At 40.1% G+C, this 17,799-nt stretch overlaps 1 protein-coding gene across 1 annotated transcript in view; it reads left to right on the forward strand.

Moving 5' to 3' along the window:
* Window positions 1-17,799, forward strand: part of ak5 (adenylate kinase 5) — a 100,416-nt gene that overhangs the window by 41,080 nt on the left and 41,537 nt on the right. The window contains exons 7-8 of the mRNA XM_005729009.1: window positions 5,307-5,397; window positions 10,559-10,632. Of these exons, the coding sequence (XP_005729066.1) occupies window positions 5,307-5,397; window positions 10,559-10,632 (165 nt within the window). The remainder of the gene's footprint in view (window positions 1-5,306; window positions 5,398-10,558; window positions 10,633-17,799) is intronic.

The raw sequence follows: 17,799 nt of genomic DNA on the forward strand, positions 1-17,799 counted from the left end.
GGGAACACAGGTGAGACTTACAGGGGAAAACAAGACAAGGGAAGCCCAGAGCAGAGGGAGACGCAGGACTAACAAAATTTTTAAAAAGTAGTAACTAAACATGGAATCACAGAGAGACAAAACTGTGAACACAGGGGAAGCATGATAACTAAAACCAGGGAGAGAATACAAACTCACTTAAACTGAGAACTGAACCCAGACAAGTAAAACTAAGACGATCTAAAACTAGAAACACTAAACAAAGAGAGGAAGCTAAGGATTCAAGAACAAAGGACTAAACACTGAGGAACTAGGAATGGACTATGGGACTGGACCAGACATGGGAACATAAGGCAGGTGAGAAAACAAAGGGACCTGGAATACAAAATAAACTGAAACCCAGAAATTTGTTCTCCTCTTCAATAATTATCCTATCCGATGGACTCCACACTTTCTTGACTGATGAATGTAATAACCTCTGAGGCTTAATTGCTTTTGCGTGAACGCAATCATTCCACTTTAAATGTCAGGTCCAATGTAAGAAGGAATAGCGTGACAAAAGAACAATCGCAGTGAGTCACTTCTCCACTTCGCTGAAAAATGACTGATTTGTCGATACAAACGCTTACGAGGACGTTAATTTCTCCATGTTTAACTGACTTAACTCCTAATTTTGTCGCCCTGCATTCTGGCACCTCTGACGTACACTTTTTACATGTGAGATGTCATTTTCCTGAATGCAGTGTTTGTGATTTTCATCTAAAACATGACATTTAGATGTTTGCGAATGAAAGTCGTTTTTATCCCCTAGCATGTCGGATGACTCAATTATCAGACATACACGCACACATACACACACAAACAACTCCACAAAAACGCCCATAATCGGAAATTGCTGTGAGGAGAGATAATTGTTTGTTGGGTCCTCGGCTGAAGCTGCCTTGTCATTCTAGGAAAACTGACCGATCTAATTACGTATTCCCTGACTGAACTCAGCTCTTGCTTCCTTCCCACATGCTGTTAGGTGCCATGCAGATATAAACAAACAAGACATCGAAATTCTCCTTCCTGAGTCTCTCTAAAGATGGGCAAAATATATTTGTTCATTTTTCTTGAAATAGAAGATTTGGAGACAAGATGGGATCACATGAAAATAGTCACACATCTATTTATAGATCCTTTCATGTCTATTTATATCAAAGCTGTCATCCAGTGATGACACTGAACTTTACATAACTTCCGAAAAGACTGTTGTGAAGTACAGGGAGAGTCTTTTGAGCTCTCGAAGAGCTTCATGTGAATTTGTTTAAACAGATTTTGCCAAATGCACAAAAGAGCTGCAGAGAGTAGATGATGCATCTGCTTTAAGATGTCTCAGAGCTTTGGCGGACTCTGATTCATCTGTTTCCTTTAATCCACCTTCTCCGAGAGAATAGATCAAGGCTGTTACTTCACCTCATATCTATAAAAGGTGCAGCTCTTTGCTTTAGTACATGAAGCTAAAACATGTTCTTACAGACATTTTTGACAACAGCTGAAGACATGATCGATAACATGATGGATGGCGAATAAAATCACTTTAAAATCAAGCGTTTTCTAAACAACCTTGGGGGTGGATCCATTTAAAAATGCTGGATTTCCAGTTTATTGCACACCATGGAAGCTGAGATTTGGAAAATTATCCTTGAACCCTGCTTAGATGTACTTGAAGAGATGTTTCTGTTCTGGCTCTCTCTTTGATACTGTCTTGGAGCAACCCCTCTGGGGTTAATAAAGTATTCTGATTCTGATCAGCAATTAAATTTATGAAAAAATATGCACATGCAGGTAGAATTTCAGCCCCCTTCAGAGCATATATACACAAGGACTATCTTGAGTACCTTTTTTGCATTTCTTGTATATAGACGCTTTGGAGCTTCTATAGTAATAAGCGAAAAATGCTAAAGCCTCGCGATGCAGGCAGGTGGATGGGGAAGGAGTGTTACATGAAAACAAAGGCTCAAATATATCAAATAGCTGATGACTGAAGTGGAAGGAGGCGAAGGATGATGGTAGGCTTACCAAGAATCTGGCTTTGACCGTGGTCCAGATGAAGAGCTGGCTTCAGAGCTGCAGGGAGCTGTTGTCACTGCTTTTTTTGTTAGATGCAAATTAAAACGCTGTCTCACAGATAACTGCAACTTTAAGAGAAAGTTGTCAGCAGTTATTGCAAAAACGTTCTTTTAAGACATTTTTGGCTTTTTGTCGAGCTTGTAAATTAAAGAGAACGAGAACCTCGAGGTAATTTTGGATGATTATTTGCCACTCAGCTTATCTCGCTGATCTGCTGATTGATCAGGTTTGACTGACGGTGGCTGTGATTATCTGCATAAAAGAATTTAATTGGAGCAGTCTCACATGCACAAAAGTGATGAATATGCCCTGGGTTGTCTTCCTCATCAGCTATCTGTTCTTGTCCAGCACCATAACTGTTTATTGTCTCATTTCTAATTATTTAAGAGCATGTTGGGTTTTTTTTGTTGTTGTTTTTTCTACCAAGGCGGAGAGGACTAGATCAGTTTCAAAGCTGGCAGCTTTGAAAAAGAAAGCATCCTTTATTCCTTACATCTGAATAGTTGGCATCAGAGAAAGCATGTAAGCAAAAGGTAGCCAGATACATGAAAAGAGCTGGTATCCAGTTGGCTTTGTCTCATTATTTAAAATCAGCATGACTGATCACTTTTTGCTGTTTAAGTTTTAAAAAAAACATTCGAACGGGCTCCATGTAATTGTAGCCCTTTGCCTGCTAGCACACTAAACAATGCTGTTTTCAAGTTTGAAGTCAAATGTCTTAAATCCCATTTTTATGTGACAAATGAGTGAGCAGCCAACCACGTAGCAAAGCTGATAGCATTATGTTGTGTTTAGGTTTGTTTTGTTGTCTGCGGACAAAAGGAAAAAGTGATTTACTGCCTGACATTCCAGTGTGGATACAGCTGTTTGGGATTTAGCAGCATTGCTGCAGTTTTGATTATTAATGGGGAGAGGTGCACACATCATTCTCATTAATCATTTTTAGCAGTTTCAGAATAAAAAAAACAGGAAGTCTAAGAAGAGTCATGTCCTCTGCTTGATGAAGAGACACTGGGATAAAGAAGATATTTACTAGCTTTAATGGGTTTGATTCAAACATTATCTGCACCCTAGTAATTTTATTTTCAATTTCCACTTTATCAGGTGCATCTATTCAGCTGTTTGTTTACGTAAATATCTAATCAGCCAATCACATGGCAGCAACTCTATGATCAAGGACTGCTGAAGTTCAAACTGAGCATCAGAATATGGATGCAAAGCCATTTAGATGACTTTGACTGCAGCATGTTTATAGGGTTCAGACACTATGGTATTTTAGAAACTGCTGATGTTCTGGGATTTTCCCACATAACCATCTTTAGGGTTTACAGAAAAGGAGAAAATATCCAATGAGCAGGTGAAAAGGCATTGTTGGTGCCAGAGGTCAACAGGTGAATGACCAGACTGCTTAAAGCAATGGGAAAGCAACATTAACTCAGATAACCAGTCATTAAAACCAAATTATTCAGGGGGCCACCTCTGAACACACAGCATGTGTTTGCATAGGTTCATCAAAACTGGACAAGAGAAGACTGGAAAGACATTTCCTGGTCTGATGAGTCTCACTTTCTGCTACAGCATTCAGATGGTAGGATCAGACTTCGGAGTAAACACCATGAAGGCATGGATACATCCTACGTCATATCAAATGTTTTGCGGTGGTATAATCTGTGGGGGACATTATCTTGGTGCACTTTGGTACCAACTGCACATCATTTAAACACCACAGCCTACCTGAGTATGGTTGCTGATAGTGTCCATCCCTTTATGACCAAAGTGAACCCATCTTCTTATGGACGCTTCCAGCAGGACAACACACCATGTCAAATCAGCTCAAAGCTCGAACTGAGCTCTTAAACATGATGATCAGTTTACTGTACTCAAGTGACATTCACAGTCACCAGATCTTAATCCAGTCTTTGGGATTGGGCTGAGCAGGAGATTTGAATCATAGATGTGCGGTTAACAAATTTGCAGCAACTGGAAGAGTTTTAATGAAGTATCCTTGCGGTTAGTCAGTAAGGGTGCTTATGAAACAGAAGTTTTGGGAAGTTGATAGCTGGATGAACCATGTTTGCCTGCCAGTCTGTTATTCTGTCTAATGTAAGTGTGCTGAACTGGCTCCTCCTGACTGTCAAGATAACAACAGTCACATAATTAGTCAAAAGACCCCCAAAAAGTCAAAGCCTCTAATCTGTCCTTGATAAATAACAGTCTCTCTGAAGAGTCCCAGGGAGCTCCTTGTAAGTATAAATGGATTATACGGCGCGTCTGTGTTGGTGTCAGAACAAATGCTGGCTTTAAAGACACTGCAGTGTAACGGCAGCCACTTTTCTGCTGTGATTCATGACATGGAGATTTCTGAGAAGGCTTTTGAATGCCACGCTCTCTGAGGAATCCTCAATCTGATCCTCTCTGCACCTCTTCTGCAGGTGGACTCGCAGGGCCGGCGGGGACTCGGGGGACTCTCCCACGCAGCAGACAACAGGCACAGGCCTCTTTTTTTAGGCTGTTACCATGGTAACCACAGCAGGAAGCTAGTTGTTGGTCGTGCAGCATCCCTATCTTACATCTTGTCGTTCCACTACTTCCGCCGCTGACAGTCGTTAATGTCTTCATTGAGTTCTGAGTAACTCTGCAGAGTCAAAGACCTGAAGGCGTCGCATCACAAAACTGAGAGCAGTCATGTCTTGCGTGTTTATATTTATCTGCTTTCGCTTGCACAAAGCGGCCTTTTGCCTTTCAGCTGGTTGTCATCGGCACTGATGAGAGCAGAAGGACAGCCGAGGAGCAGATTAATGGATCGGAGGAGAAGTCTGCATCAGTCAGCTTCCAGTTCACTCACAAACCAAATTCTTCATGGTCAATTTGCAAGTACTGTATGTGCAAAGAAAGTCAGACAGCCTCTGAATAATCTGAAAGAGGCCAGCTGACACAGAAGGAAAGTTAATTAATCGAGTGCTATTAAAGCTTCCGGTGTACGCTGAATACCAAATGACCCAAGAGTGTAGCTCTGAGCATCAGAGCTGGTTTCTAATGTTTGATCTTATAATGAGGCTCGTTCTTGATGTCACAGTGGATTAACAGACGGAGTATGGCTAGAGCGTTTCAGGTTCAGGTCATAACTTGCGTGAAGCCCTACCTCAAACTTTGTGAAGAAATAAAAGAGGTTTTAGGTCATCTTCAAAGAAAGCTCAAACTTTTTTCTCTTTCAGTTGGACGCTGACCGAGACGAGGAGGAGGTCTTCTGTGACATCGGCATGACTTTGGACAATAAGCTGTTTCCCTCCAAAGAGCCTGCAGCTGGTAAGAAGAAAATTTGTTTTTGTAAAGCACTGAGACACCTCAAGGCATTTTATGGTCACACATAAAACTAGTATTATCCCTAATAAGCCTTTAAAGAAGGTAAACAGCACCAATTAATAGAAATGTAACTGCTCCTGTCTTGTCTAAATCACAAATACGTCTCTTCGGGACAGATTTCTGTCTTTATCATGATTTGTTCCTACAATCTGACACCTCAAATGAGAACAGGATTGAAAACAACCAACCTCATGAACATATCAAACTGCCAATGAGACAACTAGGATGGGCTGTGTTAGCGATCATGTAGTTTTGGCAAATAAAAGATTTATAATTAATTAAAACATGTTTATGTGTTGCAAAAAAGATGAATGCAAGAGCTAAATGCAGAATAAATCATATGTATAAAATATCCAGCTTATATAAAAACTCATGTTCTGTTCTCGTTCATGCTCCCTGGAAAAAAACGTTGCAAAAGGAAAATCCAAATCGTCATTTTCCTGAGATCATCACCCCGATCTTTGCTTGGTTTTGATTGATCTACTCGTGAAACAGCGTTTGCTAACTTTAATTTAAGGCTATAAAGTAATTCACAGTATAAACACGCTTAGCAGAACAACTGGTTTTAAATTACTGTTTATGTACAGTTATGGATTATAGAAAGCTAAAAGTTGACTAACAGACCAACCCTCCTCTGAATTAGTTAACGTGATTACAAAAATGCAAGCATAGGTATATTCAACTAAATAAATATATGACTATATCAAAAGGGAAACTTTTTATGAATGAAGTGAATTAGCCCTGTGATGTCCAGGGTCACACTGCCTCTGGCTTTAGGACTGCTGGGATAGATATTCCAGTCTTAATAATAAACACATGCACTCACCAAATCCTCATTATGCGTCTTCTGTTAACAAATTTGCCCGAAGACTAAAGCTAGAGATATTTCCTGTGTATTTTTATTCTATTTTATTTTGTTAAAGTATAAATTATAAAAGAAAATCTAATACATGGTTCACTCCATTTTTATCAACGCAGTTCCTCAGGAACGCCTTGAGGGAATCTTTTCATATTCGGCACAAATGTTTGACCAACAATTTCTCATCAGCTCATCTTTGAATCCAATTTCAGGAGGTCAAGAATTACCGTTCAGTGTTTTATATTGCTCAGGAACAGTGGGAGGGATTGTGACCGTGCTTTATATTTGGTCTGATAATGAATGGGTGAAACCTTGGATGGCCACCTTGATGGCCATCTGTGGAGTCCACATTTTGGATTTTACAATTACTGTGCAGCAACTCTGAACACTTAAGACAGTGTCGATGCCTGCAACTCTGTCAATCAACTTTAACTACTCATGTGAACAAAAACTAGTAACTGTGTGTGGCAGAGAGACAAATGTGAGGCTGTATAATGAAGAGGAAGGCGATGTTTACAGTAATAGATTTTTAATGATGATGAAAAGGCTGCAGTTGACTCAAACCCCATCATACCTACAGTCCCTCTAAAAAACATCCTCAGGCCAAACGTACATGTGCACAGTGCACAAATGCTTCTCCAAAATAGTCAACATTCATAAGAAGGAAAAAAAGTGAAAACCAGAAACATCACCCACCAGCTGCCTGCTTACCACACAGGTCGGCATAGCAACCAGTGAAGCAGGGTTATCCGTGCTTTGTGAGAAACACAGAATCAACAAGGTTAGACTCAGCCTGAGCACTCAGACAGTTACAGGTTATATATTATGTAAAACCTGACGATGTACTGTCAGAGACGCTTTCCCGTCGGGACACACGTCATGTTTGAGTGAAAGGTACAGTGTGATCAGTCAGTGCCCTGCAGGTGTTTCTCCACCGATTTCATAAGTGATAAACAACAAGTTTTGGTTAACATAAAAATATTACCATTGGCACAGGATTGATCTGGCAAAAAGTATCTGGTTTTGTTTGCAGAGCTCTTATCAAATTTACACCTACGCTTTATTAACATAAAATGTGCCCACACAACACATTGTTTTTTTGTAGAGCAAAGTTTGCATAAATCTACTGAATCCTGTTTTGGTAAACTGGTTGGTAAATGTGTTAATAGTGGTTCCGTTACTTTTTGTATGTCGCAACAAGACTGAAAATGTTTACTGAAGCTAAAAGCTGATGATTCCTGGATCCAGAAATATAAATAGATCCATATTAGTTTGTGACATCTTCTTGAGAATATCAAGAAAAAAGCAAAATAGTTGAAAGCATCCGATAAATAAAGCACTGGAAATACTGGAGTGGAAGTGTGTGATGGGAGACTCTGGGTCGTAGAGAGGGTTGTATGCTACAGGGATTACAAAGCCTTCTGAGAACATCTTGTGTCCGTGGGACTTTATAAATATAACTGACTAGGAAATCTGCTAGCTTAACGCCTGTGATTCATCATATCATGTTACATAGCTCAGACACAGCTGTGCCACAGCAGGAAGCAGAGTAGGGATTCAAGGGACAGATTATAAGCACTGGCTATTTGACAACCAATCAAACTGCCAGTTTTCCCGGATATTTGCCTGCAGTGAGGAATTGAAGTCAAATTGATCCTCAGACCACCCATATGCCCGCTTTCCATCACAATCTGTACATTGAGTGATAAAGGCCAATCAGTTAATATGACTGAGGAAGGCCAACATTCCCACAATCCTTCACATCAAAATTGCCTCTTGCAACTTGACAGCTGCCTGACACACTTCTGCTGATCCTCACAGCACACTTGAGAGCAGTCTGCTTCACAGCACAACTTAAAAATAACAGAAATAGGGGGGAAACTGTACCTCACACTACTTGAGCGATACAAATCGTGCAGAATCTTCAAAAATGGTTGCTCAAAATGAGTTTTGCAGGAATCGGATCTTTATTAAGTAAAAATATTATACTACCAGTAGACTCTCACAAAGATTGCATATGTACGATAATTAATGTGCCCTTTCAGATGCATTTATATGTGTGTACATGACAGAGACTCCCAGTAGGTGTTAACCCAGGAATCAAAAGAAAAAGCAAGAGGAGTGCATGCAGTGTGAAAGATTTATTTTTGTAACACGCTTAAGAAGAAAAAAAGAGATCTCCGGGTCACGTGGGTGTGCATTTTCGCTTCAACTTTACTGTTTCGTGGATCAGCGGATGCCTTTAATCTGCACCAATCTGCTGATGTAGAAGAAGATGCAGGAGACAAAACGATCAAGTGAAAGCTAAAAATAAATAGGCTGAAGTTAAGGTCACATCTAAAGATTGCTGCTCAGTCCATCTGCTGCTCCTAGTACCAGAGGAGGAGAGGGGAGGCCGCTGCTGTCCCGCAGCCTCACCTCCTACGTGATTATTACGGAAAAAAAATGTCCTCTCCAGTGGATATTAAGCATACTCTCTATTCTACCGCAGATGTATGCATGCCAGACTCAAGTGCTGCTGACAAGTGTGGCCTCTACCTCCTGCACGTCACTGGTTCCATCACAGCAAAACAAAACCCTCCACACAGTCATACCTCAGCCGCTCCCTTTGCAGGGGCAAAATGCACTCTGACATGTTGCCGGCTCTTAGATTGTGAACTGTTTATCATAATGCATCTAAGAAATTCTCGTCTCCCTCAAATCCACTTGACGGTCTGAAGCTGTATCATCACACAATCTAACTCTGTTCTCTAATCAGCAGGCACTGAAAAAAAAAACCTGTTGAGGGGAAGTGTTGTTCACAGCCCATTTCCACTGTGGAAGGGGATGACGTTGCCATGTGTTTGAATTTATCACTGCATCTTCTCCTATCTGCTTTCTGACAGCAGGAACTTCAGGCTCTGTTCAGGTTTAGGTGTTTATGATAGCAAAATTAACTTAGATGTATGCTGTTATGTTACATGCAAAATGCAGACGTGCACATGTCCTCTGCAAAATGAAAGTGGCTTGTGATTGTGCAATCTGTGTGTAATATATGTAGAATCTACACATGTCAAACAAAAGAGGAAAGTTTGTACTTTTCTGTGTTTGCAGTACTGGAAGTATTGAGACATTTTACGTAGTGTCTGTTATGTTTGTGGACCTTATATTGTGAGTCTTGTCACTATTTCTGCTGGACCTGTAAATGACCAAATCTAAAAAAGAGTTGGTAAAGAGGATGTAATCAGCCAATACTCACAAGCTTGGTTAGCAAGCAGCATCTAAAAACTGTACAAGGACAATGCACTGATACAGACATCTGCTAATCATGCTAAATACCATACAAATAAACAGAAACACAGCCTTCTTTGAACTAAATATTATTTAAGTCACTGAATCAATTTACAAAGGTGAGGCTAAGCAGACACCTTCCTCTGTGTGCAAATGCGTCAAACCTGGCATGACCGTAAACCTCAGCCTTAACAAAATCCAAACGCATGGAAGCATTTATTGATAAAGTTTTGCATTTTAGTGTGCGAGTATATAGGAACTGATTCACTTTTGAAGACAGGCCTGAATCATAATTCGAGGATCTTCAGTTTCTGGCACTTTTCCATTGGTTTTACTTTTCAGCTTTTAATGTCAGCTCTTGTGTGCACACCAGTATTGGATGTGGGTTGTACAGTGAAGCTTCTGTAGATCTGGCTTGTTCCTGCACATAGGATGCTTTTATAGGAAAAACTTCTAGGAAGTTTGAAATTGCATGAATGCCCATCTTAGGGAAGATGCTGGTGTTACGTGGCGCTTCCTCTGATGGTGGGGTTTTTTTTCCTGTTGAAAACTTAAAATTGCACAGAAATAGCAGTGAAAGGTAGTAGATAGAGCAAAAATGATGATGCAAATTAGACCTCGTTTATACAAAGATTAATATTTAATTTCTTTTTTTTTTTGCCAGGTTTATGATATTTAAGGTTTCCCAGTAAAATCTTGCATCAAATGGTTTTCATGTAGCAAAGTGAGTAAAGTACATTAGACTGTATTCCCTCCTGATGATGCCAATAGTGGAGGGAATTTGCTGAGCATCAAGACTCTGATTAATAATTTTAAACCTAAAAGTAATGAAAATAATATAAAATAAAAAATACATTTTACATGGAGATATGTTAATCACTGTTTGGCTCAGCCTCAAAATCTAATGCACAGTGACATAAATAACAAGAAACCAAATGACGTTTTTAAGATTGTTGTGGATTTTTCTGTCTGCAGGTCCCAGTGAGCTGGATCTCAGTCTTCTTGGTGAAACAAGCAGTCTGGCAGATGTTGCCTGTAAGGATGATGAGGTAAGATCGCAACAATGAAAACTATCTGTTTGACTTTTTTTCTGGTGGGATTTAAAAGCTTCAACAATAACTACGTTTTCTGCTCCACTGGGTTTTGCAGAAGTTTAAAAAAAAACAATTTTTCACATGAATAATATAAAATATGTAAAATACTAAATTACAGAATCAAATTACATTTTCAGAAATGGCAAACAGTAAACCCATCATCTGAAACGCTGAATGACTGAGCGCTGAAAAAGCCTCAAGATGGTGAATATTGTTGTGTAATGCTTGGCTGCCATTCAGACGAGCTTCATTCCTCCACACTCTCCTGCAGTCAGTAAAGTGTAACCCTGACCTCCATCTCATTTCCCGCCTCCAAATGTCTGGAAACAAATTGCCTGTCTCTCTCGGTCGGTTCGCCTTTCTTTGACTTCATTCTTCCAACTTTTTTCTCCCTTTGAAGTGTTTATGGAGGTTGTTTATTGTTGTGTAAGTTTTCCAACCAGGCAGAGTTTTCTGGGTATAGACACTCTCTCAGCAGCACACCTCTTCACGTTTATTCAGTCCATTGAATTCACACTTGGGAGCTGCTCCTGACTGACTCCATTTCTTGTTGGCTGCTCAGCTGTGTTGGATTTGGGAGTATTTTTCTCTGCAGTAATTCACTCATAGTGCGATGAAAGGCTTTTTCAGTCTCCCCCCTCCCTCTCTTCTTCTCCTGTTTAATAAGATACACCTTTACGTTTTAAAGTCTGTTTTTATTCACGCCTTTTGTATTTTTCTTCAGGAGCATCAGTAAAGTTGGTGTAAAGATTCATCAGCAGGGGGATTTAAATCCTGGGGTTGCTTGAACAGGAACAAAGTATTTTTAAATGGAAAGCACCACCTACAGCTTTTACTTTTGTTACTTGTTACTATTGGCTACACCACCTTTCAGTTTCACCTAACGAGAACAGCAACTTTTTGACCACATTTGTGTTACATATTTGCCTCCTGCTCTAGTGACTTTACTTCATTTCATGTTGATAGCTCTTTAATTTCCCTCAGAGTGAAAGCTGAAGCCAAAATAAAATTGAGTTGTTGCTGTTTTTTTCGGTTTGTCACACTGTCATCATTTTCTTTTGTAATGCGCTGCTACTTTTCTCAAGTTCTACATTTCTTATTGGTACTTCTGCTCTACACATCTAGCAATCACCCAAATACAAATGTGCACTCCACCGATGTTGTTCATTCGACTGGATACCCAAACAACATCGCTGTAATCTAACAAAGCTTGACAGGATCTTTCAGGATGAATGGGGCAAAGTGCCTGAATCCAGACAGGCTTGTGGAGATTTCACCTAGCCCACAGTCCTGATGGATCAGCTGATACAGCTGATAATCTCAGTGCTGGCCCAAATCGCTTGATGGCCCAGTTTATACCCTTCTAAACATCCAATTGCAAAATATATTGAGTGCAATATTTAAGTCACTTTAGCTGTTTAAGTTGCTCCTGTTCCTACTATCAGCTTTGTAACTCATCTCTACAACACCTCCCTTTTTCCTCATGTACAGAAGGCCTCACCACTGCTATCCTGCCTCAAGAAAGCAGTCCTTTTCTCACTTTATGGAAGCCATGAAGTGAGGAAATTGGCTTGTTATAAGCAGACGCATATGAACAGAGCCATACAATCCAATGTACACTTAGCTGCTAGTTTATTAGTTTATCACTGTTCAACGCAAATATCTAATTAGCCAATCGCATAGAAGCAACTCAGCTCAACTCAACTATCTGCTTTAAGCTGATAGGAATGCAATAGTAACTCAAATAATCAGCTATTACAACCATATGCAGAAGAGCATCGTTGACGCAGATAGGCTACAAGAGCAGAAGACCACACTGGTCTCAATTTCTACTCTGACATTTAGAAGGTAAGATCAGAATATGGTACAAACATCCATCTGAGTTGGTGGCAGTGGTGTAAGCGTGTCAGGGATAATTTCTTGGCACACTTTGGATCCCTTAGTATCAGCTGACCATTGTTTAAATGCCAAAGCCTACCTGAGTATTGTTTTTGATTGGTGAGTGTTTATAATGGGAGAACACTTTATGTCAACTATAATGGTCTTGACTGAACTGAAAGAAACAACAAATTGTAAGGGGGTACAAGGGACGAAACACTCAAAGCCAAGAATAAGCAAAGAAAATGGTGCATCCCTAAGAAACATCAAACACTGGAGCTACAAAAAGGGCTGGTGTCTAAGAGACATCCATTTATCAGCTTTCTGAGATGGAACTAGTACATTGTCTTCTCAGCCAGACACACAGTGTCTATACAGTTAAAATTATTGATATCCTTATTATCAGCCTCATAAACAGAATTACTCTCACAGCTGGTTCTCTGAGACCTGAGAGCCAGAATACTGCTGAGTGTCTCCAGAGCTTCATGGCCAGCTGCGATTTCCTAATAAAACAATCTTTGTCGTGACGGACAAAAGCGAACTTCATGTGAGGATGGTCGATAATTATTGACTGATGTCATGTAGTCGCTTCGAGACCAATGATAAAGTCCGCTCAGTGAGGGAACCATAAAACGGACATTGCTGCCGGCTCACTGAAGTCAGTGATTCTCCCATTTAACCCTTCCTGTGTGGAGCGGTGACACAGTTCTGCCTCTGCAGTCGAAAGGCACCGTGCCACCTTGTCAACCCATATTTGTGCCCCCAAATATGAAAAGGAGAAAGACTTTGTTAGAGTGTGGACGAAGGAAGGTTGCAGACGAGGGAGACATCGAGACAGAGTGGCTATTTTTGGTCTCTGGTGTCAAATGTCTTGGACGCTTCCTCCAATTATTTCTGACTATCTCTAATTTATTCATGATGGAGGGACACCTACTGTACAGGTATATTTTCTAAGGTACTAATTTTTGGTTTGAGGTTCTTAATCCCTCTTGGTTACTGGCACATCTAAATAATCTAAATATTATTTCTATCATTTTTAGGAGAAATAACAACAGAAAAACAAAAAGCAAACAGCAAAATGAGAAGGGAAGAAGGGGTTATAGTGGGACATCTTTGTGCTTCATCACAGTAACCTTTGTATTAGATGTGTCTCTGTAGACTACTAGCCATGGTTGTGCTTTGAGTGATATGGATTAGTAGTTACCCTGGTAAACAGTAATAAGTAATGCTATACTTTTAATTACATCGTAATTAAAAGTACGTAATGCAACTTATTAAATGTGATTACTTTTATATCAAACTATTTAAACTGGTGAAAAATGCAGAGAAATCCTCTAACTGCTGTGAATGTTTCCTTTTGTCATATTCTGCTGTGTGAATGGTCGATTAATTTGACCAGATACAAAGGCAGGATGCACGAGACAGGCATGAAACTCAAAGCAAGCCTTTAATCCTGCTGATCCAGAAAATAAACAAAAATGCAAAAAAATCAAAGAAACAAAGCCAGGGAATCCAAATACCAGAAATTACAAGGAATTAAACTTTGCACAGAGTTGGGAGACGCACAACTGTAGGGACAACACAACAAAGGACAACAGAAGACTGAGATAATACATACAAGAGGTAATGAGGGCAGAGGAAACAGGTGGGGAACACAACTGAAGACAAATGACATAATGCAGGGAGGAAATTAATCTCAACACGACACACAGAACAGCTACCAAAATAAAATAAGGAAGACACAACTAAACATGGAAAAGAGATTAACTTTACACAGGGAGGACAGCAGAAAGAGACCATCTGTACAGAAATGTTAGAGCAATTTTTTCTATTTCAAAACAACAACAGCAAAAATTCCCAGCACTGAAATATTTTCCTATCTATTAGAGCTGCTTTTCACCTTAGAGTGGTCGGACAGACAAAGGCATGGCAACGGCGTGGTTGCTTAGATAAAATGTGCATTGTTTTAATTGGTAGGTGAGAGGTGGTGCACACACTGCTGACCCATGTTGTATGCAAAGCAGTCCCAAACTCTGAGTGTGGCACATTTGTTTACAGTGGATATAACGAACGGTGCATCCAGACAGATCAGCTGCAGATAACATCCTAGCTAGTGGCTGTACTGCCACAGCTCGGCCTTATGTAATGGGTTGTAATGAGCAATAACTGCATCATCTAAGGTCTCGCATCATCTTTCTTTTCTGTAGTATCTGCACAGCATAACCCTGAACTTGCAGAGAGACACAGCATCTGCTCACATGAATCGGAGGAGAATGCAAGTATTTCAGAAAAGAATTTCCTTTCAGGGGATTTTTAGAAATGTAGTCAGTGACATTAAATGGGTACTGTCCAGAAAAAGAACATTTTTTGATCGTAACATGTTGGAAAATCTGCTTTGAAAAGTTTGAAGCTTACAGCCGACGTAGTCAGCTTGGAGGAAACAGTTACAGTTTCAAGAGCCAAAAAATGAAAACACAAAACATTTCAACTTACTCAGCAGCCTTAACCACAAAGTCTCCACTGTTCATCTGCATATTTGCTATGTTGCAAACACAGCTATCTCCAGGTTAGAGATGTCTTGACAGACTTTCATATTTAGCAATGTACTGATTTTTTTCCTATCTATTATAGTTTTAGCTGATAAAGGCCAAAAACATTTAAAAGAATAGACTTGACATGCACAAATATGGAATATCGTGTACTGAAGCAACATGGTTCATTATACAGTAGGACCCGCTTTTTAAATTGGTAACCTCTTGCAGACGTGTGCATCGTTAAAACGATCAAAACTTTTCAGCTTGTTGCAAATGAGAAAAGTTTGACAAGAGCACTACTAATTTAAAAAGAGCATTGGATGTTTTTTTCACCTCAGTTGTTAATTACACAACAAAAGTAACAAGAACACTTCTAACATGATCTAACGGAGCTCGATCCCTGCAGGGAACTATAGAGGAGATTACTGCGGTGACTGTTGGTTTCTTTAAAGGTGAAATGTGTTTAATGGCGTCTTTTGCTTTCATCATTATTATGCGCAGGACAGTCATTCCTCAGTCGATGTGATCATATCTGTTAATCAACATGACAGTTCAGTATTGTGGTCCTGTGGTTTGAAAAGCTGAGATGACAGCCACAGTTTAATTAGATTATACAGATGACTCATGAAGAGAGTCTCATGTGAGGGAATTGGTTTTAGAAATGAAGATGGATGGAGAGGCATCCACTGCTGCTGCTAACAAAGTCATCATCCTGTTTCGTCTGAGGGATTTTGAGCCCCACTGGTGGGGTCGCATCTAGACGTGATGATGTCAGCCCGGATGCCACTTTGGAAGCGGCAGAGCAGGCTGTACTGGGTCAATAAACATCGGCGGTAAACTCCAGCTTCCAGTCAGGAGTTTCCAGTGTTCTCCTCAACACAGCGGTTTGCTGCGGAGGCAACATTAAGAATGGGGATGGTATGTGAATAGATAGGCTGTTAAGAGAGCAGGCACCATGGTGGGCATGGAATTTGCACAAATTTGCAATAAACCATTGTCCATCACAGGCAACAACCAGCATCCCCAGCACGGTGTATCATTAACAGACTGCAGCTGCTGTCCTGCACCACTGAGATACTGAGGAGATCTTCTGTCCTCTGGACCACATAGCCCACATCACAGAAGGGGAAAGGAGACAGAGACAATGACTTGTTGCCATGACTCTCTACAAACCAGCACCAAGTCTCTTGATGCTGGTTGCAGTAGCAATTTTTTCTTAATCTGGTTTTGTGTAAAATCTTATGACAGTTTCTATATAGATATTGCTCCATAGAGGAACATTTCTCTATCTGTATGATCTATATCTATCCAGATGATGATCTATATGATTGCTTCTTGTATTATTTGTCTGTATGGTAGCAACCCTTCAGACTACCTGCACCTTAACTTACCTCACCTAGTAAGCATTGCACACATCCTCTAACAGGGACAGGTCTTGTTAGTGATAAACTTAGACTGTCACTTCAATATTGTAGTTTCTCACTTTTTTGTTTGGTTTCATCCATCTACCTACCTACGTATCTATCCATCTATCAGCATGTCTGTCTGCCATCATGTAAAAAAAGAGTGCCCCATAATTCAGTTGCTTGTTGCTCCACCTTTAGTATCATTAACTCAAAGTAATCATTTCCTGTGTAACTATCAGTTTCTCACATGGTTGTGGAAGAGTGTTGACCCACTCTTCTTTACAATGTTGCTTCAGTTTGTTGAGGTTTGAGAGCATTTATTTATGCACAGCTCTATTGCTTGAAAACATTTTTATCTCCATGGTGGAGGCCATAAACTCTTTCATGACTCCAACTCCCGCTATATGCTTCACCATTTCAGTTAACTGGACCATTGCAAAACCTTATTTTTGCTGTGCTTGGAATCATTGTCCTGTTGCACTTTCCCTAAACTTTAGCCAGGCTTTATCTGTCAGACAGATGGCTCAGAATGCTCTGACTCTAGAATACTTTGGTATACAGAAGAGTTCATGGTGGACTCAGTGACTCCAAGGTGCACAAAATAAGCCCAAATCATCATCCCTTCACGACCTTGCTGGACAGTTAGTATTACGTATTTGCCGTTATGCTTTGTTTAGTTATCTTCACAAATAGAATGTTCCATCCGGAGGGCATTGTTCCAGAGGTCTTGTGGTTTGTTTGGTGGTTTGTACAAAGTTTGTGCAACTTTGTGAAAATAAGCCATGCTTCCATGTTCATTTTAGAAAAGAGAGGCCTTCTCCTTGAAACTCTTCCAAACAAGCCATAATTGTTCAGGTTTTTTTTCCAAAGTATTCTCGAGCATTGCACAGTCTGACCAAACCGCTTTCACAGAGCTGCTCACACAGGCTGGTAATTTGGCTAGCAGCACCCAGTTGCTTCTTATACTCTTCTTATACCCTGCGGAATCAGCAATGCTGTACTGTGAAAACTTTATTACATGACTGTATCTATTCATTTCTTAACTTTCCACGTGTGGCATCAATAGATCAAAATATAAATTTGTCCCCAACTTTGTTTCATGACCAAATCTCGTGACCAGCCTCTGCTGTACTTTGTCATGACATAAAGTAGGGCTGTGCGATATGACCAAAATCTCAAGAATTCTATCATCCCTATAACGATATAAATCACAAAAATGTAACATTTTCTGTAAATTCTGTGAATCTCGGGCAGCTCGACTTGCGGGAAGTCTTTCCAGCTGGAGTCGAGTGTTTTAACCGATG

This window comes from Pundamilia nyererei, unplaced genomic scaffold (assembly GCF_000239375.1).
Source record: "Pundamilia nyererei isolate P.nyererei 1_Seehausen unplaced genomic scaffold, PunNye1.0 scaffold00031, whole genome shotgun sequence".
In the NCBI taxonomy this organism is placed as follows: Eukaryota; Metazoa; Chordata; class Actinopteri; order Cichliformes; family Cichlidae; genus Pundamilia; species Pundamilia nyererei.